The sequence below is a fragment of the Engraulis encrasicolus genome, chromosome 22 (assembly GCF_034702125.1).
Source record: "Engraulis encrasicolus isolate BLACKSEA-1 chromosome 22, IST_EnEncr_1.0, whole genome shotgun sequence".
In the NCBI taxonomy this organism is placed as follows: Eukaryota; Metazoa; Chordata; class Actinopteri; order Clupeiformes; family Engraulidae; genus Engraulis; species Engraulis encrasicolus.
In genome coordinates, this window is record NC_085878.1 from 27,482,935 (window position 1) to 27,507,934 (window position 25,000).

Below are 25,000 nucleotides of genomic sequence, written 5' to 3' on the forward strand. Positions count from 1 at the left end.
GAGGTGGTGTGCTTATGTGTTTATGTACAGTATGTGTGCATGTTTGTGAGGTGTGTGAGTGTTTTATTCGAATAAGATGATGTGTGTGTGTGTGTGTGTTTGAGAGAGAGAGAGAGAGAGAGAGAGAGAGAGAGAGAGAGAGAGAGAGAGAGAGAGAGAGAGAGAGAGAGAGAGAGAGAGAGAAGGCCAATTATAATCCCCATATCCTGCAGCTGCTCCCCAGGGCAGAGGAGGGCGCTGTGGCCAGAGATGACACTCTCAGGTGTGCTCCACTGCACCCCTGGCTAGCGTGCTAATTGCTCAGGGCCACGAGAGGGCACGCCAACACATGAAGCCTGGGAACAGGGAGCTGGCACAGGTGTGGGCAAAGACAAATGGGCAGTCACAGTGTGTGTGTTTGTGTGTGTGTGTGTGTGTGTGTTAGGCCTGTCACGATAACAATTTTTGCCATACGATAACGATAACAAGAAATTATTGCGATAATCGATAATATTGTTTCTCTCGCCATTTTCAAACAATATAATGTGAAATAAAAAACACTGCTATGCAAGGTGCGGCCTCCTTCTTGAAACATTGAATTTAAAATTTGGGCCAGCAGACTCAGAGGTTTAAATAATTAAGATTGACGCCTGCTCCAAGAAGAAATGTGTCAAACAATATAATGACGTAAAAATGCAATAAAAATGTGATTACACCCCTTCACATTTTTAAAGCATCACGGCGGGGGATATATATATGTTTTTAAATACATCCTCATGGAGCACAATAGGGTCTAAATAGACTTGTTTGTATTTATTATTAGGGTAAGTTATATAGTCTTTATCTTTCTCAAGCACACTGAATGGCGTATAGGCCTATCCATGGTGTGATGTAAAATAACCTACTGGTGGGGTATTGTTAATTCACAAAGTATTACTTAGACAGCTTATTTCAAACAAATGCACGTTGTTACTAGCTAATTGTCAGTCAAAACCCAAATCAGCCCTGTTAAAGGCATTTCAACATCAGCAAAAAGCAAAAGAGCATGAACAGATGCACAAGTTCCAGGTGCAGGCAGCTCTCTCTCTCTCTCCCTCTCTGATACCCTCGACTGGAACAAGTTGCAATTCTGCGCACTTTAAAGTCCTTTATGAACGCCCATACATTGATTCTTATGAGTTATGAGTCGCCATGCCTCTGTTTCCCCTGTAGCGCGCTCAACCGTTCACATTCTCCTGGTGTGACAGATTTAAATCCACAAATCTTATCTTCATGATTTGCTTGCGGACTGCCTACTCATGTTGTTAGGTCTAAATAAACAAGAAATATAGCGAAAATCACAAAAAGAACAGACAACGGACGTCGGGGAGGAGGCGCATTGAAATAATAGTGGAAACTCGGCGAGGTCTAAAATAACAGCCTCAGAGCAAGTTTGTCGCGACGGTACCACTATTTAATGTTTGCACAAGCACGTCTTCGTCGTGGATATTGGGTTGCTGCGCATGTTTCAAAATGAACATTTGCCTCCGTGTTGGAGCTGTTCATTCCCCTCTCTGAGGAACGCTGCAGATGCGCTGACTGAGACTGGAAGAATATTGCGCTCCTAGTCTCTAGCGCTGATTCTTTGTCGAGGCTTAAGCGACGCGCGGGAACACCAGCGTTCTATTTCAAAGACGCAAGTAGCCAGATCAATGCACTTTTTCCCAACCAGAACTGCACTGAAACTTAAAATTACACCAACATTTAAGCGTCATTGCGCTGCGTTGGCCTATAACGCGCCATCAGTAGTCTTACGGCTACGGTAGAGAAAGGGAGAGAGGGAAAACAAAACATCACGCAAATAACTTATCGTTACTTATCGGGGCCAGAAAAGTGATCGTTCTTGTAAAAAGTTATCGTCCGATTTATTGACTTATCGTATATCGTGACAGGCTTAGTGTGTGTGTGTATGTGTGTGTGTGTGTGTGTGTGTGTGTGTGTGTGTGTGTGTGTGTGTGTGTGTGTGTGTGTGTGTGTGTGTGTGTGTGTGTGTGTGTGTGTGTGTGTGTGTGTGTGTGTACACACGAGAGAGAGACAGAGCCACGAGAGGGCAAAATCCGGTAACATATAAACAACGATAACAATGTGCTGGTGTGGGTGTGTGTGGCCACATTGTGTGTGTGTGTGAGAGAGTTTGAATGTGTTTGTGTGTTTGTATGTGTGTTTGCTTGTGTGTGGGCGCGTGTGTGTGTGCTTGTGTGCGTGTACCTGAATGTCGAGCTCGTCCTCCATGCGTGTGTGAGGCACCTTCCTCTCGGCGCTGTTCGCACGGGTCCACTGGGAGGCCATGGCTCCGCCAGCTCCAGACACCTCTGTCTGCCTCAGCTAGAGAGAGAGAGAGAGAGAGAGAGAGAGAGAGAGAGAGAGAGAGAGAGAAGGAGGGGGAGAGAGAGAGAGAAGGAGGGAGAGAAGGAGGGAGAGAAGGAGGGGGAGAGGGGGGGGGATGAGAGAGGGGGTGAGAGGAATAAAAAGAGGAAGAGTGTGGGAGAAAAACACAGATAAAGAAAGAAAGAGGCAGAGAGACAGGGTGATAGAGGGATGAGATGATATGGGAAAAAGAGAGAGGGAGGGGAGAGGGGTGAGAGGAAGAAAAAGAGGACGAGAGGGAGAAAAACAGATAAAGAGAGAAACGGACAGAGAGAGGGATGAGATGATATAGGAGACAGAGGGGAAGACACAAAGAGGGTATAAAGAAAGAAGAAAAAGGAACAGAAGTTAGACAAAGAGTTAACTTAGGAAAGACAAGTGTACTGTTTTAGGTTGTGTGGATCAGAGGCAGGAACCCCAGCCTGACAAACTGAGAGGGAAAAAAAAACCGAGATAAATAAATAAATACCTTCGGCGTCCTGACAGATCACCTAACTGTAGCGAACAATCACAAAAACAACCGCACGCCGCAGAGTCGCCGCTGATAAGCCGGTAGAGTAGGTTTCTCCTCCCCGAGACAATCAATAATCATTTGCCTCCATTTTTCTTTGTCTTGCTCTCTCTCTCTCTCTCTCTCTCTCTAATGCACCCCTCTCTTTGTTCCTCAGACTGTTCAGAGGACAATCTTCAGGGTAGTGACCCCTTCCTCTCTCTCTTCTCTCCCTCTCTCGCTCTCTCTCTATCTCTCTCTTTCTCACCTTCTCTAGCCCTCTCTCTACTCCGCTACCTCAGACTGCTTTCAGAGGAGAATCTTCCTGGATGCGTTTATGTCACCCAACCTGGGACAGATAAGCAGGTGAGCCCTTGTTAAAAAGCTGAGGTTACCTCAGGTGAGCCTGGGAGGGGAGCCAATGGAGGCATGGCACGCCACAGCACAGCACAGCACGGCAGGGCAGGTGTTGTGCCAAGCACCCACCCCTCCACCGTCATCCCTCTGCCATCCCTCCATCCACCCCTCCTCTGCCATCTCTCTATTCACACCTCTGCCACCATACCACCACCACCCATCCCCACCCCAAGTGCCCTGGCTGGGGCTGGCAGAGGCTGGGTGGTGGTGACGGTGGCTGTGCATCAGGGTCATTCACTTGCTGTCTTCACTGTGCTCAACAAGGCCCGCACAATTCCTCTCACGGGCACGATAAGTCACCCGCCGCAGCAACCATGAAAAGCTCTTTGCTTCTTTTGACGCATTTTTCTTTTGTGTGTGCTAACAACTTTCCATTGATAATTATGTCATATGAAAGCCTGATTGACTTTGGCCTTCAAGTCTTTTGTCTCTTGCGTATCTCCTAATATGGACATGAACGTACACAAAATTACTTGAGCGTAAACATCACATTCTTTGAAGGCTTACGTTAATTTTCAGGCACGACAGAAAACACTACTTTCCTGTCAGAGCCTATTTGGCTTTGTCTGTATCGCGTGATGATAGAAATGTCAAGATCACCTCCCATGAATTAATTAATTTGACGAATGTATTTTTAATGTGTAACTGTGATAGAGGAAAGTCAAGTCCTCTTGAAGAAGGGCATCGTAAGCCACACTGACAAGTGATAAGATGGAATTTAACAATCGCGCAAAACTCAATTATTAGTTATTTAAAATGACCAGATAACACTACAGCATCCACTTAAGGCACATGAGTGTGTGTTTACGTATGTGTGTGTGTGTGTGTGAGAGAGAGAGAGTGAGACTGTATCTACATGAGTGCATACGTGAGTACATGAGTGCATGCATGTGTGTGTGTGTGTGTGTGTGTGTGTGGTTACCTAACTTAATAACAGGTGAATGTGAGTGCCTATCTTATCGTGAATGCTTTGTGGCTTGTCACACATGAACTGCGCTGTACTCATCTCAGCTCACAATCACCCTTTATCTTGACCCCCACTGTCACGTCAGCAAACCAAGGCCCAGCGGGGGACTCACTGTGCTCTCTCCTCCATCCTCCTGTCCGCGCCCCCATTGTCTTGTCTTAAGTAGTCATATTAATATTATGGCCAATTTATATCCAGCCACTCTGCGGGCTAAATGAAATGCACGGCCTGTGGAGGAGTGATGGGTAAGGCAGTGAACGCTGGAGTGCATCTGCCACACACGGACGGACGGGGCATTAATAATTAATGGGGGAACGGTGTCTTTAACCTTTTCTCTCGGGGAGCGTTAGCCTATCTCTTCTCTGACAGCAGTCCCACTGCATGAGGGTGAGCGGGGGAGCGAGCGAGCAGGCGGGCGAACAGGCCGGACAATCGCCTATCTCCCTATCTCTCCACCCCACCCCCAATCTTATTTGCCTGTTTAAAGACGCAGTTGTGACAGTTTTCCCCCTGCTTTAATCCCAATCGCCCTAATCAGCGTTTGTTTTGCCAGTGACGGCACCACATCCCAGGAGCTGGTGGGCTTGGCTGGCTAAGCGGTATCCAAGTAATCGTGACCACACCGGAGCCACAGGGAGTGTGTGTGTTTGTGTGTGTGTGAAAGAGAGAGAGAGAGAGAGAGAGAGAGAGAGAGAGAGAGAGAGAGAGAGAGAGAGAGAGAGAGAGAGAGAGAGAGAGAGAGAGAGTGTGTGTGTGTGTGTGTGTGTGTGTGTGTGCGCGCACGCGGGGGCGCGCCTGGTGATGAGTCCCAGGGGAAAGGAGATATGAGGGTGAGGTCTGAAAAGGTAGCTGACCTTATAACAGGTCACTGTCAGTACAGTGGGACGGCCTTGAAAGTAGTCTGTCTTCACAGTGTCAACTGTCACTGCTGTGTGGTTCACAAATAGAAAAGTAGAAGCTAAAATATTGAGGCATTAAAATGTTTAAGTAGGAATTATGAATTAAGATCACAGTATTATCAAAGATATTATATTCTTCTTTAACAATCTCTGATATTTACTGTACTGTACCTGTGGGTCTTTTACATAGAATTATCCAAAAAATGATTTACACACATCATTAGTGTACTATATTTTTTTCTATATAACAAAGATGCTGCAAATTTGTGTCAGGACCTAATAAATGGGAAAGCACATAACTACGCTATGTGAATGGATTAGAAAGGGAAAAACACAGTGCAGCCTCTGTTCTAGCATTTCAATCAATACTGACACTGGATATAGGCCAGAGTAACTTTATCACTCTGTGGAGTGTAATTAGTAAACAGTGAGCCCAGAACTTGTGCTTAAATGAAACTCTATTTCGAGTTAATATGCTTCAGTAATTTACAGATTACTTCAAACTTCTGAAATATAACTTCATATGAGAAAAAATTGGCCAATTTCTGCGTATATTAGCAATGCGCTGGCATTTTGGTGATAACATAACATTAAACACTATAGACATTAATAGGCTCCAGAAGCGTGGTCGGAGATACTGAACATCTGCATAACTATGGGGGAGAAAAAAAAATTAGAGGCTAATTGAAAAGTAATTTGGCATGACACACGATACAGACAGGAGAGGAAGAGGAACTTCAGACACTGGGAGCTAATCATGTAAGCGCGGGCGTGACAGAACTGGGGCTCGCGTGAATGACACGTTTCACGAGGCGGCACAGAAGGCTTTGGAGAAGGGGGAATAATAGCCTGTTCTCCCATCACATCACATCCTGTCCTATCTCATCCCATCGCATCACATCCAATCGCAGGCAGCAGCCCACCTTGCGTTTCTCTCTCCGCTCACCAAGCAGGCAGGCAGGCCACCTGTGCTGCACACGAACTGTCACGGGCCGGCACGATGTTGTCACCAGAGATTGCCACCCAGGCGAATTAGGAGAGCGGTTTAACATGTGAGAGACAGAGAGAGCGCTCACCACGTTGGGGGGGACTCAAGGAATTCCATCAGCTTTGGCCCGCTGCCGTTCTCTCCAGTCGCAACAACCTGTGGACAAGAGATGGAAGTTACAGTACAGCATCATGGCACTTACACTGGTTTCTACCTTGCCTTTTTTGACAGGTTTTTTTTTCTGAGACTGAGCATGTGAAAGCTAGAGGGTTTTTAAGAATATCGATCCTATAGTGAATAAAAAAATTAAATTCAAAATTGAAAAAAAAAATTTTTTTTTAGTTTTTGCCTGAATAAGTGACTTTGTGCAATCAGTCTGTGAAATGCACCCCAACGATCAAGACGCCCCAACTCAAGAGACAAGTATTAGAGAGTCGGGAATCATTAGGTGAGAGAGACTGAGGCTTCACAGCATCACAGCTGCTCAACAGCCATCCTCATCCTCATCCTCATCCTCTTCCTCAGCCTCATCCTTTTCCTCAGCCTCAGCGTAGACCATGCTGCCACTTCCTGCTGTCTCTTCAGATCTCAGTGAGCACCCAGTAGAAAGTAATTATGGCAGATAGAATGTCAGCAATCGATCCCGCTGCATTTTTCATTCCCATGCCATAACTGTCAGGCGGTCATTAGTGTGTTTATTTACAGATTGTTTGCAGACGGAAGTAGCCATTGTTTCCCCTCAGCTGCGCGACAGAGATGCTCTGTTTCGGCGGACGACACAAATTAAATGTGACATCGGAATGATGCCTGGACACACAGAGATAATTTCTAGGCCTGGATTGAGTTTTCTCCTGCCGCTGCTCTCCTCACTTCTTCACAGTGTGTCTTTCTTTCATTCTTTCATTCATTCTTTCTTTCTTTCTTTCTTTTGTTTCTTTCTTTCTTTCTTTCTTTCTTTCTTTCTTTCTTTCTTTCTTTCTTTCTTTCTTTCTTTCTTTCTTTCTTTCTCTCTCCCTCTCTCTCTCTCTCTCTCTCTCCCAATCTGTCTCTTCCTCCTTGTTCTTTCCTTTGTTCTGCTTTTGTGTTCCATGTTCTAAACTCTGCTTTTATCCTTCTCTCTCTTTCACTCTCGCTTCCATGTAGGCAACCTTTATTCCCCTCCTCAACAGTGCAGGCAGCACACTATTTGACAGAACCACTTCCCTTTGAAAGTGCGCCCACCCTTTTAAGCAGCCCCAGTTCAAATGCAAATGGAGACGGTATGGAGTAATAACACTGTGAGCAGCTCTTATTGAAGCCGAAGGTTAAGGGTCTGATCGTCAAGGCTCTGACTTCAAAAAAAAGTCACTTGGCACGATGTAGACCAGAATGTAATGCAGTGGAATCTGGAGATGTTGAACTACTTTATCAGTGTGCTATTCAACAACTTCCTGCAAAATATAAGCTTACTTTCACCTCGGTACAGCACCAAGAGAAGGATAGAACGAGGCTGCCAACAAAAATAAACTGTTTAGATTTAGGCAGGCATGCACAACCATCTTTTCTCTCTGCAGTCTGGCTGGGTTAAATATTTCATTCTCATCATCCAGAGTTTAATTATTTATTGACAACTGCCTTTGATGACAAATGATAAACCTCGCCATCTTAATGAGCCTTGGAATTATATTACCTGCTGAAGGAAGATGAGCATGTCTAGACTACAAATATAGGCTAGAGGAAATCTTAGATGCACTTTGCTTAAATAAGCCTCTTTTATGAGAGCTATAGTGTAACAGCACATCTATAATCCTGTCATAATGTACTCACAATATGATGGTGGAGTCTGCAAATGTGCGGAGACACATTGACAAAGCATTCTTACTTGATCAAATAGGGTTTTTTTCTCCACACAATGAAATACTAGGCTACTCATCTAGTGTTTTGACAAAGATCATACTTCAGAATGCTTTCAAGATAAAACATTCTTGTTACAGAATATGCCCACAGAGACACTGCACTGCTTCAACTAGGATACTTTTCTGGTTTCCTTATCATCTGAAGCCTATTGTCAAAAATCTAAGAAGTCGCCTGTGTGGTTAGGGCACTTACAGTAGGCTATGTAGTCATTTTGAATAACCAATTGTCCTTTTGTGGTGTCTTTTAAGTCACGTCTGATTGATCCGCAGAGACTGGATGAACTCTGTTCTAAAGAAACAAAAGATCAAGTTGCTACCACTTGCTCAGTGGAGTTCACATGTTGCTAGGAGATAATGCTCAACAACATATTCAAAAGCATTTGTCACTGGTTTAATGGCACCAGCTAGGCTTGTCTATGCAGGGCACAGTTTCTGAAATGTCAGTAAGTTACTATGAGAGGAATTTTAAAAAATCATCACAGCTGAATGGCAGACTTTCAGATGTTTGTGACAGAGCACATCAGTCTATGGTGCACTGGCCATTTGCCGAAGTAAAATCTTCAGAAAAGTGAAATCCTGCTGAATGGACAAGCAGCATCTTTGGCCAAACAGATTTCAGTGTGCATTACAGGACATGCCTGTTAAACTACTATGATTTTATACAAAACTGTACACCGACTGCTACGATGAAGTGAATTTTGGAACAGTAACAGAGGTTTTATTCTATGCCACTCTTTGTTGAAAGCATTGAGGGTAATAACAGGTCTACAAATCAGCTATTCACACTAAAATACTGTAAAGAGGGGTGCAAAGATTCTGAACAATACTCAGGAAAGACATCACTCAGAGATTAGACAATGGATATTCAGTAATGGATCTCTTGTCACTTAAATTAGTAACCTTTTCCCCATGGCACTCATATCGCACAGACCTGCACCCATTTTATCTTGTCAACTGGGAAAAGTGAAACTGGAGCATTCCATTCTTCAGTAAAGGAAGGCAATGTTGCAGGAGCAAGAAACACCCAGCTGCTTGAAGCCCATAATTATTTAAATCTCATACAAGTAGCAATTAACTTTCTGTGACCTGTTCCAGCTAAATATAATTATCTGGCATAGAACCTGCATAGTAATAGGTGTTTTAATGCTTGCTGATGTTTCAACACATTCGATAAGCTCTAAGCTCTAGCAATAAAAATCAAACTCATTAAGTTGAATGTATTGACTTATAGCTAACCGAACTTTCTATTCATATTGCCAATGCAAATATCATAACATTTTTTAGATATCGCTTATTATGATGGCGTGATAATTAGCCACCCTTCTCATGGCAGCAACCCGGTAGCTTCATTTATCGACAGTGTACGGTTGCTGTTCAGGTGCAACAAAATACACCCACATAATAAACAGTTGATTTTCAAAAAATGTTAATGCCAATGTAAACGGCAGGGGTTATAGAGCAAAATAATTAAATCATTGGGTATGGTTCGCCACAAATGACAACACAACACTTGCACCCAGCAAGGCTTTGGCGTGTGTTGCCATGGCAACAAACGAAGTTAGCTTGGCCGTTTTCATTCGGTATCAACTTGTTTCAATATCAACATTAAAAGGGCAATACTTATCCTTAAATAAAACATTAATTTACCATCTGTTCTGTTCCAGACTCCTCTTGGACTTCTTCCCCTACAATGATCTTTTGCTGAGTATCAGGTGTAGAATTCACTGCGACACTTTCTGAACTTTTTTTTGCTCTTCCAGAAAGGGGGGCGGAGTACGGCGGCTGAAGTAGAACAATCTGTTAGCTCGACGACAGAAATTCATGCACGTCACACACGTCACGCATATGAAAGCATTCTTGACTGTTTTATGTTATTATCGTTTATAAATTAATAAGGGAAAGTATATTCTAGCACCTGCTTGTTTTGGAGGAATTTTGTTTCAAAAATGTATCATAAAAGGTGATGAACATAAGATTAGGACCTGTAGGCCATATGCTGGTGTGTTATCAGGCCCACATTAAAATATCTCTGGTGTTGTCAAGCTGAATCAAATTAATTTCACTCAAACATACTGCAGCCAGTGTCTGCATCTAATTCTTGTGCATTAGTCTCCATCTGGTGGTTATTTAGGATACTGCATGCAGATTCAAAGAGGAAGTTGAGTTCACAGAATATAGGCCTTAGCCTGGCGAGACAGAAATGTGAGATTAAATGTGAATCATTAGTCTGGCACCAATCAATGAGACATTGGAAGATTGTTGATGGGAATAACCTGTTGTTTTTCAAACCGTGTCTGTGCCTATAGGCCAACGCTCTGACCAAAACCCTGCCTGCTTTGCATCTAAAGATTCAAAACAAATGCATCCAAAGATTCAAACAAATCTCCTGTGTTGTGATTGGTCCGCCAGTTTCAGGGCCTGGAGCATTGTCCAAGGCTAGACCCACTCGCAGGCAAAAAAAATATTTTGGTCGCTGGCGCGTGGGGTTAGTTTATAGGCTAGGTCTATCTAGGTCAGTGTTTCCCAACCAGGGGTACGTGTACCACTAGGGGTACGCGAGCACACTGCAGGGGGTACTTGGAAAAATGTTATTATTATAACAAATGTATGGAGCAGTCACATTAAGACAGAGAAACCGATATAGAACATGAATTAGGGGGTACTCATGGCACAACTAAGAGGCTTAGGGGGTACGTGAGACAGAAAAGGTTGGGAAACACTGATCTAGGTCTGTAGGCTAGTTGAGTTGTAGAGTAGGCCAAGTAAATTAGTAGGCTACACTGGACCGCCAGTATAATGCCCCTTTGACCCCTTTGTTATTATGCCCCCCACCTACCCCTGCATTGTTTAGAACATATTTTATTTGCAAACTTTTTTAATTTATAACAAGATACTAAAATGATTAATTAGAAAAGCATGAGATTTTCTTTGGAGTAGGCCTATCACAACAAAATAACACGATTTGTTTTTATGATGTCATGTGGGCTAAATCAATATAATGAGTGCAATTGCTTTGCCAATTGCAATTTTTTTCTTGTGTTTTCATCTTATATCAACAAATGACCTAACTCCTGAAAATAAATGTAATGGTTGAGAGATAAAATACAATTACTGTATTAAATTATGTAGACTACAGAGGGCAAGCAGGGTTGTTGATTTGGTTTCCATACTTGGCGTTCGAAATCTTCTTTTATTCTCGAAAATCAGTTGGATGGTTCAGTACAACTATAATGTCTTAACAGATCATGTCCAATTTTGTGTCTGACATTTTCTCAGAGCTAATGGACACCAGATGATCCGCAAGCTTAGGCCCAATTTGTGCATCACAAACATGCACTTAAAGCCCTCCACGGCAGTGGAGTAATGCACACTACCGGTATGCTGTTTTTGCTTCCAATCCATGACAGCATAATACAAATATTTTCATGCAAAAAGACAATTTGGAAACTCCACAATTGTGTGTCTTGTTTGAATACTGACACTGACATATTTTTTCATCCCTGTTTGTGATCAGACCCAGGCGTGCTGACAGGGGGGGGGAATGGGGGGATGGGGGTGCAGGTGTTTGGGGCCCAGGGAGAGAGGGGGCCCAGAAGTCGGTCCTCATTACATTATATCTATTGCGTTGGTGCCTGGGAGGCCCTTTCAGATGACTTTGTCCTGGGCCCAGCCAAAGCTGTCAGTGTCCCTGATCAGACCCATCATCAAATCATATCAGTCAGAAGCCAGCAAAATAGCCGTAACCCACCCCAGTGCCCATGTACACTTTGATTTCAGTCAGTCCAAGGTAAGGTATTTAGTCTACAATTGCACAGTTGCAGTGGAATGATGGAATGACTGATAGTGTCTGCAGTTGCAAAGTCAATGCGGCTTTGAGTTATTTATCAAGTTCTTGAAAAAAAAGCATACAACACCCATGTGCAATAGATTATTTTAATTTAATATAGTGTTTACTGATAATGGTTTTGTGGATATATTTTTTGCCTTCTTCATTTCTAAGGATAAAAAGGAAACTTCAGGCCTATACACAATGCCAAATACTATACACAACAAGTCAACCAGCATCCCTTGAAAGTAAAAACACTTGTAAATGGTTAGGAATACATTGGCCCATCTCGTTAAATTGATGCTGTCAAACATCAAACGTCGTTTCTGTAGCTTACAGTTCTGATGCAGTTACCAAATGCAGAACACATCATTGCTTTTATATTATCTGCATGCAATAAAAAATACCAAACACATACCATTACAGCTTTGTCAGAAATAGCTTTAACTGCTTTTGTTCTTTCTTTTTTTCTTCCATGGAAAAGCAATTTTACCCATCGTTACAACAAAAGATGAAAAGCGGCCCATTTTAAAAATGCCACAGCTGAGATTCAATTGGGATTTATTTGAGGTCTGTGCCGTATACTCTGTTGTTCAGGGGTAATTTACCCATAATTCTCACCTCATTACATGCTCCCTAAGACATGGGGAAAACGTAGGCAGTGCTGCATTCCTACATTGCATGAGGCTATAGTGAGTCACGTTGTCCAACAATTCATAAGTAGGCATACATTGTAGAGAATGTGGCTTGGTGGAAAAGATAAAAATGGTTTGTGTGTTTATATACGTACAAGTTATTCAGGGTATAACACTTCATAACAGTTCAAAATCTATTACTCTCTTAAAAAAAGAAATACCTTTCGCTTTCCAAGTTCTGCTCCTGGTATCCCGGGTATGGTCTTTGTACTACCCAGTCAACATACACCAACATGGTACCACCATATATAGTCAATGCACTGAACATGATAAAATCCTATGTCTGTAAAAGTAATAAAAGAAAAAATCGACACAGAGGACCATGGCACTTTTGAAACTAATAAAATAGAATAGCTATGAGCTAATGGTTTGAACTGTCACAACTTCGTTTAAAAAACTGAAAACACTTTGTAACATCTGCACCATAGACAGAACAGATTTTTCACACTTGTGTGAGCAATCAATCGAGGCACAGTGAGCACAATCTGTAGTGTGTATCTGCCTTGGCCGGCAACTCCACTCAAACCACAAGCAGAACACTGGTTTGACAAAGTTAAGGTCTTGTCAAATGCTGTATAAATCCTGCCTGCGCAAATAACTCAGGTGATTTCAATAATTATCTCCTTGACTGAGGGATGAGTTACTCCACTGAATTGTCTGGAAGACATACTATGTGGCAGTACTTTTAATTTCTGAACTCAACTCATGCTGTCCACTATGGTTGCAGTTCCCGGGAGGACAGGGGCCAGGGCATGGCCTCCTCAATTTCTGAAAAAAAAGCCCCCCCAAAAAAAGAACACGCCTCCTGACCTTTCTGAGAAAAACACCCATGACTTTCACCTCCATTCAGACTCTCCACAGACTACCACGTCCACTTATACAGTCCCCCAGACGACGTCCACTCAAACAGATATTGCACTTCCTGTCATTATCAGACGGACTTCCTCCTCTTGCCGAAGACGTTGTTGATGAGCTTGGCCATGGACTTGGAGCCGCTGTAGCGCCGGCGCTCGGCCACGTTGCGGTGCCTCAGGTGCTCCATGACGTGGCGCATCAGCTTGGTGAAAAGGTTGGAGATGGCCAGGTAGTCCTCGGCGGCCGACACCTCCTGGAAGTGGCACCGGTGCTCCAGCGCCGCCGCCCGGCCCTCCTCCTCGCTCACCTGCCGGCTGTGGCACAGGTCCTGCTTGTTCCCCACCAGGCAGATGGGCACATCCACCTCCCTGGACAGGATGAAAGTTAGAGATTAGAGTTAATTTTTGTTTGCCATTGAAGTAAGAGTTAGAATATTGAGTTATTGTATGTGATCGCACACATCCACACGCTGTACACACATATTACTGTCGTGCAATGCCATTATTATTCTCTCTTTTCCTGCGTGTTCCCCACCAGACAGATGGGCACATCCCTGTGCCTGGCCCCAGCAATGGAGAAGTGAACTTGAGTCCCATTTGTCATTGTCACTGCACAACACACTCTTACTCACTCATTTCTCATTGCCTTTTCTGTTTTGTAATGGCAATGTTTACTCTGCCATATGCAGAGCTGGACATGCCAGATTTAAAAAGTCCTTCCACGTAGGCCCTATTATTTCATTTCTGTGGCCAAAGTGAAATTGAAGTCAAAGTGATTCCCATTTGTCATTATGATTGCACAGCACAGACTGCACACAATGAAATTTACTGACTGTAAACCATTAACACAAGTGAGTAGTCTGACAAAGTGGGGAAATGGTAAAGATTGTATAGATTGCCTTTGAGGGAGGATGTTCACTTTATCCGAGTGCAGAGTTCAGTTTGTCTACATTTTTGTTTACATTTTAATTAACTAACAATGTTTGCACATGCAAAATTGCAAGTATATTAAAATCAAATTATATTGGCCCAATTAAAATCTGTTCAGAAAGGTTTCCTTAAACTCTTTGCGCAGAGCCTTTGTTATAACTTGTTCAGTGACTTAGGCCTATTGTCACCAAAATCGTAGGCCTACTGGATATGTCTTAATCTGTTCATGTCATAGCAATGTTGATGTATGTGTAGTTCGATCACTAATGTCGGGGCTGGTTCGATCAATTTTCATTCTCATTTATTTTTCTCTGCCTTTACAAAGTTTTACAGCTGTCAAATGGTGATTGACTGAAAGAGTCATGTCTCCTCTATAAGATACATGCATATAATGTCAACAAACGATCCCTTGTTTCGAGTAATAAGCAATGTAATTGTCACTGAGAAATTGATCGAACCTGCCCCGTGCCGGGGCAGGTTCGATCAGTAGTCGGGGCTGGTTTGATCACAGGCCTAACTAAATTATAATGTGAAATAGCAAGCAGATAGCTTGATAAATTAATAAAGGCATGTCTTTTTACCATGGTTTCTTATAAAGATCAGCTTGAATGCAAAGATAGAAATGTTTAATTGGCTAATGATTAAATAATCATAAAAATATCACTAAACTTGTTAAAAACCTAAGCTGTTGAACATATTACTGTCAAAAAAGGTCAAACAACATGTCACATTCAACATTTAACCTTATTTGGCTATTTTCAGTTCAATTCCATATTCCTTTCATGTTACTATACAATTACATAGACACCATACAGTGCCATATAATGGAAGTCAATGGAATCCATTGATCGAACCTGCCCTGACATTAGTGATCGAACCTGCCCCGGACATTTGAGTCACAGATTTTTTCACAAAAGCTGTTATCCTGCTTGAATCAATCATCTGATGATCTCAAACTTNCTTTAATGATTGTGAACGTTTTTGTTGAAGAACTTTATTATTTGAGAAACCTTTTTTTGTGACAAAGGAAATAAACAAACAAAGAACTATTAAAACCACCTCACAACGTCGGTGACTTACAAGAAGCCACTACACCTGGTGTGTTCCAATACTCGTACTTTCCGCCCTTTCCGCGGTGTGTTTGGGTACGCAGGGTGTTCTATTTGTAATCACAGCGGAAAAGTGTACTGTAAATTACCCGGATAACGCCCCCAAAACGGCATTTTTTTGAAGTGTGGTGTTACTGTACACTTTTCGCACTCAACGACCGCCATGTTTATTACGTAGTTGAGTGTCAGATCTGTCAAACGGCTGAATCTCGGTGATAACAGCATAGTTTTGATTCCAAAGACAATCGCCATGTGTATTAGAGGCAGGGGTAACTTTAAAAAGTGTCAGCATAACGAACAGTGCCTTCCGTGATGAATTGCATATTGGCGGTTGGTAAACTCTGATGACACACGACCAACCGTCATTTCCGTTAAGTGTATCAGACAGAACGGGAATCGGAATGTACTCGCCTCGTGAATTGTGGAGGGTGGAAAGGGTACTTCACTGCACTTAAACAAGGTACACAGTACAGAGGGCGAGTAATGGAACACACCATCCGTTTCTGTTCGTAACGAACCGATTGGAAAAATATTTAAAATTTTTCATATTTCAGTTCAAAGCCCTGGTAAAAAATCCTAATATGACATTTTTGCCATATCGACCTTGGTCAAAGTGGTGGATGAAGGGGAGTACTGGTTGTTCACCCCCTCCACCCACCTGTTGGTGTTAGGATCTGAACCCATGACTTCCTGGCAACAGGTCCAGCTTTTTCATCGCTAGTCTCTGATTACTCTCACACACTCATTTACATGTCTTCCTTCAACCATATGGCGGAGCAGAATGAACAAAACAATATAGCCCTGTACTCCACGCCGAGACATGGTAAGAAGAGGAAAAAAAGAGCAAAAGAGTTGTGTGTCAAATGTCAAACAGTGCCGTAAATTGTGCTTCAAGCACACGCTCAGAGCTATGAGCTCTGCGTGTCATGTCATTTTTCCCCCCACCTCTCTTCCTCCCTTTTGGAGCGTGTCAAAACGGTTTGGCCCTGTTGCAGTGAAAGCACGAAAAGGAAAGGAAAGGAAAGCAAATGGGGTGGGAGAGGGGGGGGGGGCTGACTGAGGCATGACCACCCATCTGATCTCACTCACCATGTATGTGTGAGGGCCCTAATGGCTGCCAGCTGCCTCCCTCCGCCTCTGCCTACAGTACTTCACACCCACTCTTACCACCAACGGCAGCAAATGAGTTTCAAGTGACAATTGTTTCAGTGAATACTCCCCTCGTGATGGTTCTGCTACATCAGTCTGGTTGGTAAATGTTATGGAGGGCCCTCCAGAGAGCATGTGTGTGTTCCCTCTTCTGACAATTAACAGAACACGACTGAGAGAGAGAGAGAGAGAGACGGAGAGAGAGAGAGAGAGCATGTGTGCTTGTGTGTATGTGTCTGTGTGATGAATGTTGTGTATACGGTATTTGTGTTGTTTGCGTGTGTTTGCTTGTGTATGTGTGTGTGTGCATCGGGCTGTAACTGTTGTCACCTTCGGGACAAGCTGACAAACCAATCCCACCCACGTTGATCTGAGTTCAGTCATTGTTTTTTTTCTTTTATTTTGCTTACAGTATTTCTGTCAGTGCCACATTTCTTCGGTCCTTTTTTCACTTTAAATGTGTGCCCACAGCACGCAATGCGCACAAGAATAAAGCACGCAACTCTCCAAATGGTCCTCATTAATCCCTCCCAGAAGGGTCCTGACCCACAAAGCCTCCCCGACATCACCCTATCCCCACCCCTTTGCGTCACTCTGCCACCAAAACCACCCCTACCCCCACTTCCATCACCCTGACTCCGCCCTCACTCCTACACCCACACACAACCTCCACTCCACCCTCATAATACTCTCATTCCAAATGTCAACCCAACTCCACCCGTACCCCTACACTTGTATGTCTCTTTACCTCTCCCCCTACCCTCTCACCATCCGCTCCAGTCTCAGCTCAACTCCACCCTTGCCTAAACCAGCACCTCTAGCCCTACTACTCCCACCTCCATTATCCCAACACCACCCTACTCAGTACACCATTACAGTGCATCACACTTAGCTGATGCTTTTATCCAGAGTGACACACGGTAGGGTTACCTAGGTAAAGGTTACAATCCTTGGAGCTATGTCGGGTTAGGTGCCTTATTCAAGGGCACTTCAGCCATGGATGAAGATGTAGCTGTACGAGCAGACCGAAGGTGGTAAAAGAGTTGGAATTGGCAGAAGCGAAAGCGTAGAAAGCTGCAAAAGCATAGAAGGCCGCAGAAGCAGCTCTGTAGTCGAGGGTGTCAAAGGCATCAAAAGAGAAGTTGAACTTCAGCTAGCTAAAAATATGTGATTAGCTAAGACGCGATTCAGCAGCAGCCAATGGTCTACATTTTTCTAAACATGAGCCAATCTGCAGTAAGAGGCTACATACTACAACAATTTTGGGGTGAAAGGGTAGGGTACAAAAACCTACAACCTTACAATCCCCAGACGCAAGACAGACTCTCTAACCATTAGGCCAGAAATGTTCAAATCTAACACTGTGCGGTCCGGTTCTCAATGGCTGTTAGCTGTGTCAAATCGAGCGTAAACCTGCACCTTCCACCTGAAGATTCTATGCGCGTCTACATTAGACTCGCATTTACGTTCGTAATGAGAATATGTTGCAGTTGGGGTAGTCTGCAAGAAGAGGTCATCTTTGCACCATGTGTGGTTGCGGTATCAGTGTGATTGCAAAGACATGTAATTCCTGCGGTGTTTATCGCCCCCTTGCTGAGTTTTTGTTGCGAAGTGTGTGTCTGGCAGCGCGATGAACGCACGCACGGTGAGTAACGTTGCCGGGGTAACCACAATCACTTGTCAACTGAACATCACATCATGTCAAACTAAATGTTATTATAGCGTTTTTAAAGAAATTTGTTCAGCGATTAAGTGTAACAGTGTTAGATAAGCAATAAACCACTTGAGTCCGTGGGTTATGCTCTATTGATAACGGTTAAGGGGACGTTTACGGCACTCTGCTTTGCGTCGTACCCCACTCCCCTTGCCCGTTATCAATCAAGCATAACCCACAGCCTTTCGTGGCTTATTGCTTAATTAGTCTACGGCTGTCATGGCTCACCCTAATGTCACCACTACCTCCACCCTAACCCCTCCCTATCCAGCTTTCTACCCACATCAGTACCCCTGGGGGTCAGGGGGTTGTTCCTCCTCTTCCTCCTCCTTCTCCACTCACCCTTTACAGCTCTCTCCTCCTCCTCCTCCTCCCCCTCCTCCTCCTCCTCCTCCTCCTCCACGGGTCTCTATGATCTGCCGCAGGATGTTTTTGGCACTGAGGAAGGAGGTGCGGTCGCTGATGTTGTAGACCACCACAAAGCCATCCGCCCACTCCACCGGTTCCTCCAGGATACATCTGCTCTCATTCGTCTGAGATGGAAGAAGGGGGGAAGGGGAGGAAGGAGTAGGCAAAAGGGGGTCAAGTCAAAGGGTGGTTGGAGTTTGGACATAACAGGTGAGAGAAGAGAGCCGGGTAGAGAAGAGCATGGTTAAGTGATGAACCAGGCTTAGTTAACCTATAGGAAGTGGTGAGCCTGATAATAGATACATCTGCAGGCATCATTTAGCTAAGAAAATGATGGCTCCAGGCTCTTCTATTCAATGATTTACCTCTACCTCAAGGTTAACTTGGTTAACCTGGTTTACTACTGACCTAGCTTCTTAGTATACCCCCCAGAAGAATACAGGAGGTAAGTCGGAGAGGGAGGAGAAGGTAGTATGTGGAGGATGGAAAGCAAACTGGTCCGCTTCAGAAAGACTAGACCTGACTAAGACTAGACTCTGAAGAAGACGCGCACTGCGTCGAAACATCAGTCTTTATGTTTGCAGCACAATAAAATAACTGAAAAGTATCTGATTGCTCCAGTCATCTCTGGCCTAGTCTTTCTGAAGTGGACCAATTTGCTTTCCATTGTCTACCGTCCTGGACTGGAAGCACCAAGAAGGTTAGAGCGCAAGTGACTTCCCTTTTACAAGTAGTATGTGGAGGTCTGGAGGTTCCAGGAGGGGAGCAGAGAGGAGATTGAGGAAAGAAGGGGGAGAGAAGGGGAGGGAAGAGGGGGTCGACATTGGGGTCTGATGATCAAAGGGGACCATGGATCCAAACCCCAGCCTTCGCACGAAACACAAAGGTGCCCGGGAGTAGGATGGAAACAAGGGGACATAAACAACCAGACGAGCCCACTGCCCATCAACTCCCCCTACTGCTGGTATAAAGCAGAGGGGTTATCAAACAGCGGGGGGCGATAGCGGTATACGTTCCGACACACGTTTTGCATTATCCCCCAACAGCACTCTTGGGACCAGTAAATGCCTCTTATGTCAAGACAGAGAATTTTTATTCTTCCCTCAATGTAAACACGTGTCTTTGTACACGTGTGTGTGTGTGTGTGTGTGTGTGCGTGTGTGTGTGGGTGGGTGTGGGTGGGTGTGTGTGTGTGTGTGTGTGTGTGTGTGTGTGTGTGTGTGTGTGTGTGTGTGTGTGTGTGTGTGTGTGTGTGTGTGTGTGTGTGTGTGTGTGTGTGTGTGTGTGTGTGTGTGTGTGTGTGTGTGTGTGAATCTAGAAACATGAGACATACACAGAACCTGTAGAAACTGTTAACCTGTTAAAATGCCTTTCATGTGCTGAAGATGTCAAAACAGCTGGACAGCAGGACACACACACACACACACACACACACAGACACACACACACACACACACACACACACACACACACACACACACACACACACACACACACACACACACACACACACACACACACACACACACACACACACACACACACACACACACACACACACACACACACACACTCACACCTACACACACACACAGACTGGTACCTGCACATGCGGCCCTTTGATACGCTCATATAGTGAACAAGTGAGGGAGCCTCAGAAATGCGGGACCCGTAAAAGGTCCCAGATGTAGCCGGTCAGATAAGCAGTGGAGCCTGCACTCTACGGCCACTGCCCTGTTGCTCTCAGCTTTCAAAGGCTGAGCTCCTCTCCTCTTCCACTACTCTCCACTCGTTTATTCCTCGACCTCTTCTCTCCTGTGCTCTGCTCTCTTGTCCTCTCCTCTCCTCCCCTCCACTTGCACTCTCTCCTTCTTCCTTTCATCTCATCTCCTCCTTTCCTATTTTCTCTTCTCATCCAGTCTCCTCTCATCTCATCTCTTCTCTTCTCCAGCACTCTCCTCTTTTCTCCTTTATTTTCTTTTTTCCCTCCTTTTCTCTCTCCCGGTCTCCTCGCCTCTCATCTCCTCTCCTCCAGTTCAGCTTTCTGTTCTCCTTGCCTCTTTTCCTCTCCTCTCCTCTCGTCTCGTCTCGTCTCGTCTCGTCTCGTCTCGTCTCGTCTCGTCTCGTCTCGTCTCGTCTCCTCTCCTCTCCTCTCCCCTTCCCTTCCCTCCCGTCTCCTCTCGTCTCCTTGCCTCTTTTCCTCTCCTCTCCTCTCCTCTCCTCTCCTCTCCTCTCCTCTCCTCTCCTCTCCTCTCCTCTCCCCTTCCCTCCCGTCTCGTCTCGTCTCGTCTCGTCTCGTCTCGTCTCGTCTCGTCTCGTCTCGTCTCGTCTCGTCTCCTCTCCTCTCCTCTCCTCTCCTCTCCCCTCCTCTCCCCTCCCCTCCCCTCCCCTCCCCTCCCCTCTCCTCTCCTCTCCTCTCCTCTCCTCTCCTCTCCTCTCGTCTCCTCTCGTCTCCTCTCCTCTCCTCTCCTCTCCTCTCCTGTCTGCTCCGCTCAGTGCCATGCAGCAGCTGTTTGAACCTCAGGGGCTCCTGCCATAAAGCCTCTAATAACCTGGGCATAGGGCCTCCATATGAAGGCTGTGCATTGCAGGCAGGGAAGCTGACAGAGGCGGACAAATGGGTTACTTGTCTCGGGCCCAGGATAAAGGGGGGCTACCGTTACCCTAAGTTCCCCCTTGTGGGATCAATAAACATAAGTCTAAGTCTAAGTCTAAGAATCGGGTCCTCAATACATTGTATGTTTTGGTTTTGGGGCCCTTTCAGATGACTTTGCCCTAAGCCCGGCCACAGCTGTCAGTGGCCCCGACTATACAGGAACCTTGACTTGTTGGCACGGTTATTCTCGTTTGTAATCACCAAGCTTTACTTGCATTATGCTTATGAGAAGCAACAATAGTTATGGAATATGAGCACATACCAACCTGTGAGCATGGATCAAAGACCTCCAGGTTCAACTGTCTCCCATCTATGGAAAGCCTTTTACGGTATAAGGAATCTGCAAACAAACAGGTTGAAAACATTTTTTTTCTCCTTCTTGTTATGACCCAACATGTGTGCCAAATAAAAAGCCTGGCTCGCATGAATGTAGGCAATAGTAAAATGTAAATAGAATGTATAAAAGAGACCATGTGAGCGAGAGAGACAGAGAGAGAGAGAGAGAGATATATATATAGAGAGAGAGAGAGAAAGTATGAGCATGTGTGTAATGCTGTACACAGAACTGCATTTGAAGAGCAGTGATTGCTGTAAGCCTCCAAAAATCCCTGGCATGGTCGCTCTGTCAGAGCAGACAAGCTAATAGATTTAAGGGGAATTAGTCATGAGCAGAGGGGTCGGAAATCATACACCACTCCGAACATGACAACATGAAAGGGGCCGGTCGTCCCGCACACACACACAGTGACTAATGGGACAAGTCCATGACTTCACTGAAGTCCGCGAGACACGCTTTCATCAAATCAAATCCATCGGCCGGCCGGCCGGACTGTCTTAGTAAAGTCGTGGATGTTTACACAATTGTTTTAATGCCTTTGAGTTTTAAACGCCATAATCAGCCCATATGTTTTCTCTTCCCTCTGACATGAAACTTAATCGCAGGGGCATGTGTGCGTCAGCTTGGCCGCAGTCATATTTCCCATGAATGTAGGATACAATAAAGCTCTGTGAGTCTCGTTGAAGGCTGCTGGTACCCAGCCAGGAGCAGAGAGTGTTGGCCGGCGAGATGTGGAGCTCAGGGCGGATGCATAGCCGAGGGTTCAGCACCAGTAATACAGGCACATCATTAAACACGTGCAGGTGAGGGGAAATAGGGAAATAGACTCACTGCTGTTGGACGCGTATTCCCCAATGAAACGCCTGGTTAGGAACCGCACCAGCACCGCTGTGGAGTAATGAAAGAGGGATGGAGAGAGAGTGAGAGAGAGAGAGAGAGAGAGAGAGAGAGAGAGAGAGAGAGAGAGAGAGAGAGAGAGAGAGAGAGAGAGAGAGAAGAATTAAGCTAACTAGAAGGAAAGGAGAAGACTGGACATACAGTTGGGCATAGACATAGAAACCTTATTAGACAGTAAGAGAAACGAGCTGAAAACAATCCAAGCGGAGACACAAATAATGCAGTTAAAGCTTTGGCAGTGCAACCAGAGTTGAGGAGAAGAGACTACAAGCGGAGAAGAGTCCGTCCTCGCACACATCAAAGGCTTGGACCAGGGTGCAACAGGGTGGATTTGGCAGCCCATGGCTTACAGTACATTTCTTCTTCTGCGCTTTTTGGCCTTGACTGTGGCGTGCGCTGCCTGACTTGCCTGGTGTATATTAAATACTTGAGCCAGGAAGCCTGCTTGGCTCACCCCAGCTTCCATCCACTGAAATCAGGGCTTGGGATTTTTTTTTTTTGAGTTTCCACAAGCAAACACAGAGTCATGAGAACCTCGTTATGTTTTTAATGAAGCCATACCCATATAACTCCCCCACAAACCGTAAGGCTATATTCTCTCTCTCTCTCTCTCTCTCTCTCTCTCTCTCTCTCTCTCTCTCTCTCTCTCTCTCTCTCTCTCTCTCTCTCTCTCTCTCTGTCTCTCTCTCTCTCTCTCTGTGTCTCTCTCTCTCTCTCTCTCTCTCTCTCTCTCTCTGCCTCATCTTCTCCTCCCTCTGTGTGAGTGTCCCTTCCTGAATAGGGGACTTTGTTACAGTGGTCCTTCTCTCACCACTGGCTCTTAAAGCGATGGTTCGGAGTAGAATCACCCTAATACCATTTGAACCGTGACACCCATCCACCTTTACACCCGAAGTGTTTTCTGCCGCAGGCTTACATCAACAGAGTTGCCGTGTTATTCGATGTTTATTCCGGTTAGCTTGACTCAAGCGCATATGGATACTGGGCACCGTCTCCAAACTTTCCCCACAAAAATAACATGTCATTACACCAAACTTCTGCAGTAGCACAAATATGGTCTGTACTCACGAAACGAAGCATTTGGAAGTTTGGAAATAGTCCAGGAGTTTATTATTATCAACACAAGCCGAATAGCTTCTCTGCTGCTAAAGCTGCGCCAACGTTACTTCCGTCATCTAAGACAAGCATGTAAGAGTCCTCAACGAAGCTCATAATATGCACAATGAAAAGTGAATTCAGCATCAGTATTGATAACGAAAATCATTGTCTAATTGATAGTAGGTAAGATTTGAAATATCTTTTAAGTATTTCCTTGAAAATATAAGCCTTAATCACAATTCAGTGAAAACTTTTTTAACACTCTCGTCTGGAAGTTTGTTGAAGACTTTTACGGGCTTGTCTCATATGACGGAAGTAACGTTGGCACAGCTTTAGCAGCAGAGAAGCTATTCAGCTTGTGTTGATAATACTAAACTCCTGGACTATTTCCAAACTTCCAAATGCTTCGTTTCGTGAGTACAGACCATATTTGTGCTACTGCAGAAGTTTGGTGTAATGACATGTTATTTTTGTGGGGAAAGTTTGGAGACGGTGCCCAGTATCCATATTCGCTTGAGTCAAGCTAACCGGAATAAACATCGAATAACACGGCAACTCTGTTGATGTAAGTCTGCGGCAGAAAACACTTCGGGTGTAAAGGTGGATGGGTGTCACGGTTCAAATGGCATTAGGGTGATTCTACTCCGAACCATCGCTTTAATTTCTGGCCCCGAGGGACAATGGGTAATTATTCGGTGCTTATTTAATAGTTATCAGTACAGGTATGCCGCCTAAGGGACATAATGTCCCTATTCAATGTCGAAGAGCGAGAGAAAAGAAAAGAAAAAAAAAGTCCCTCATCAGTTATACCAATTATACTTGCTTGTTACAACCATCAATTTTAATTTCCCATTTGGATGATTTGTTTAACAGTGACCCAATTCATACAACAAAAAATGAAAAAAAAATGTCCAGCACAGGAAACATTGAAATGTGTGGCCATGCGGAGTGGACATCATCCATCAAACAGCTTGTCAAAGCAGGCCTACATTCAGTAGTACATCAGCAGAGCTGACAGAGCACACAGTAACACACCCTCATAGAATAGTGACACACAAAACACTCCATTAACATGGCAGTGAGAAATATGGCACACACAACATCCTCTTACACATCTGTAATGTGCACCATTCCCCCAGCGGAACACCCACACAGTAAAAAAATGCAGTGTTGATTCAACATACAGTATATCGAGTACTATGGGACCAAATACACTCTAGAAGATATTTAAATCAACTCTTTAAGTGTTAAATTAACAGTTTTTTACTATGTAGTCATTGAAAAGA

At 44.5% G+C, this 25,000-nt stretch overlaps 2 protein-coding genes across 7 annotated transcripts in view; both read right to left on the minus strand.

Annotated features, from left to right (window-relative positions):
* The window catches only part of stk33 (serine/threonine kinase 33), a 29,285-nt gene extending 19,463 nt beyond the window's left edge, over nt 1-9,822 (minus strand). For all 6 annotated transcript variants that reach the window (XM_063188082.1, XM_063188080.1, XM_063188083.1 and 3 more), the window contains exons 1-3: nt 9,689-9,822; nt 6,235-6,302; nt 2,227-2,343 (exon numbers count right to left, since the gene is read on the minus strand). In XM_063188082.1, coding sequence (XP_063044152.1) covers nt 2,227-2,307 — 81 coding nt within the window. In that variant the 5' untranslated portion in view covers nt 2,308-2,343; nt 6,235-6,302; nt 9,689-9,822. The remainder of the gene's footprint in view (nt 1-2,226; nt 2,344-6,234; nt 6,303-9,688) is intronic.
* Nucleotides 9,823-12,006: 2,184 nt separating this feature from the next.
* rerglb (RERG/RAS-like b) overlaps nt 12,007-25,000 on the minus strand; it is a 13,563-nt gene continuing 569 nt past the window's right edge. Inside the window, exons 2-5 of the mRNA XM_063187802.1 lie at nt 22,551-22,607; nt 21,649-21,722; nt 18,661-18,851; nt 12,007-13,785 (exon numbers count right to left, since the gene is read on the minus strand). Coding sequence (XP_063043872.1) covers nt 13,494-13,785; nt 18,661-18,851; nt 21,649-21,722; nt 22,551-22,607 — 614 coding nt within the window. The 3' untranslated portion in view covers nt 12,007-13,493. The remainder of the gene's footprint in view (nt 13,786-18,660; nt 18,852-21,648; nt 21,723-22,550; nt 22,608-25,000) is intronic.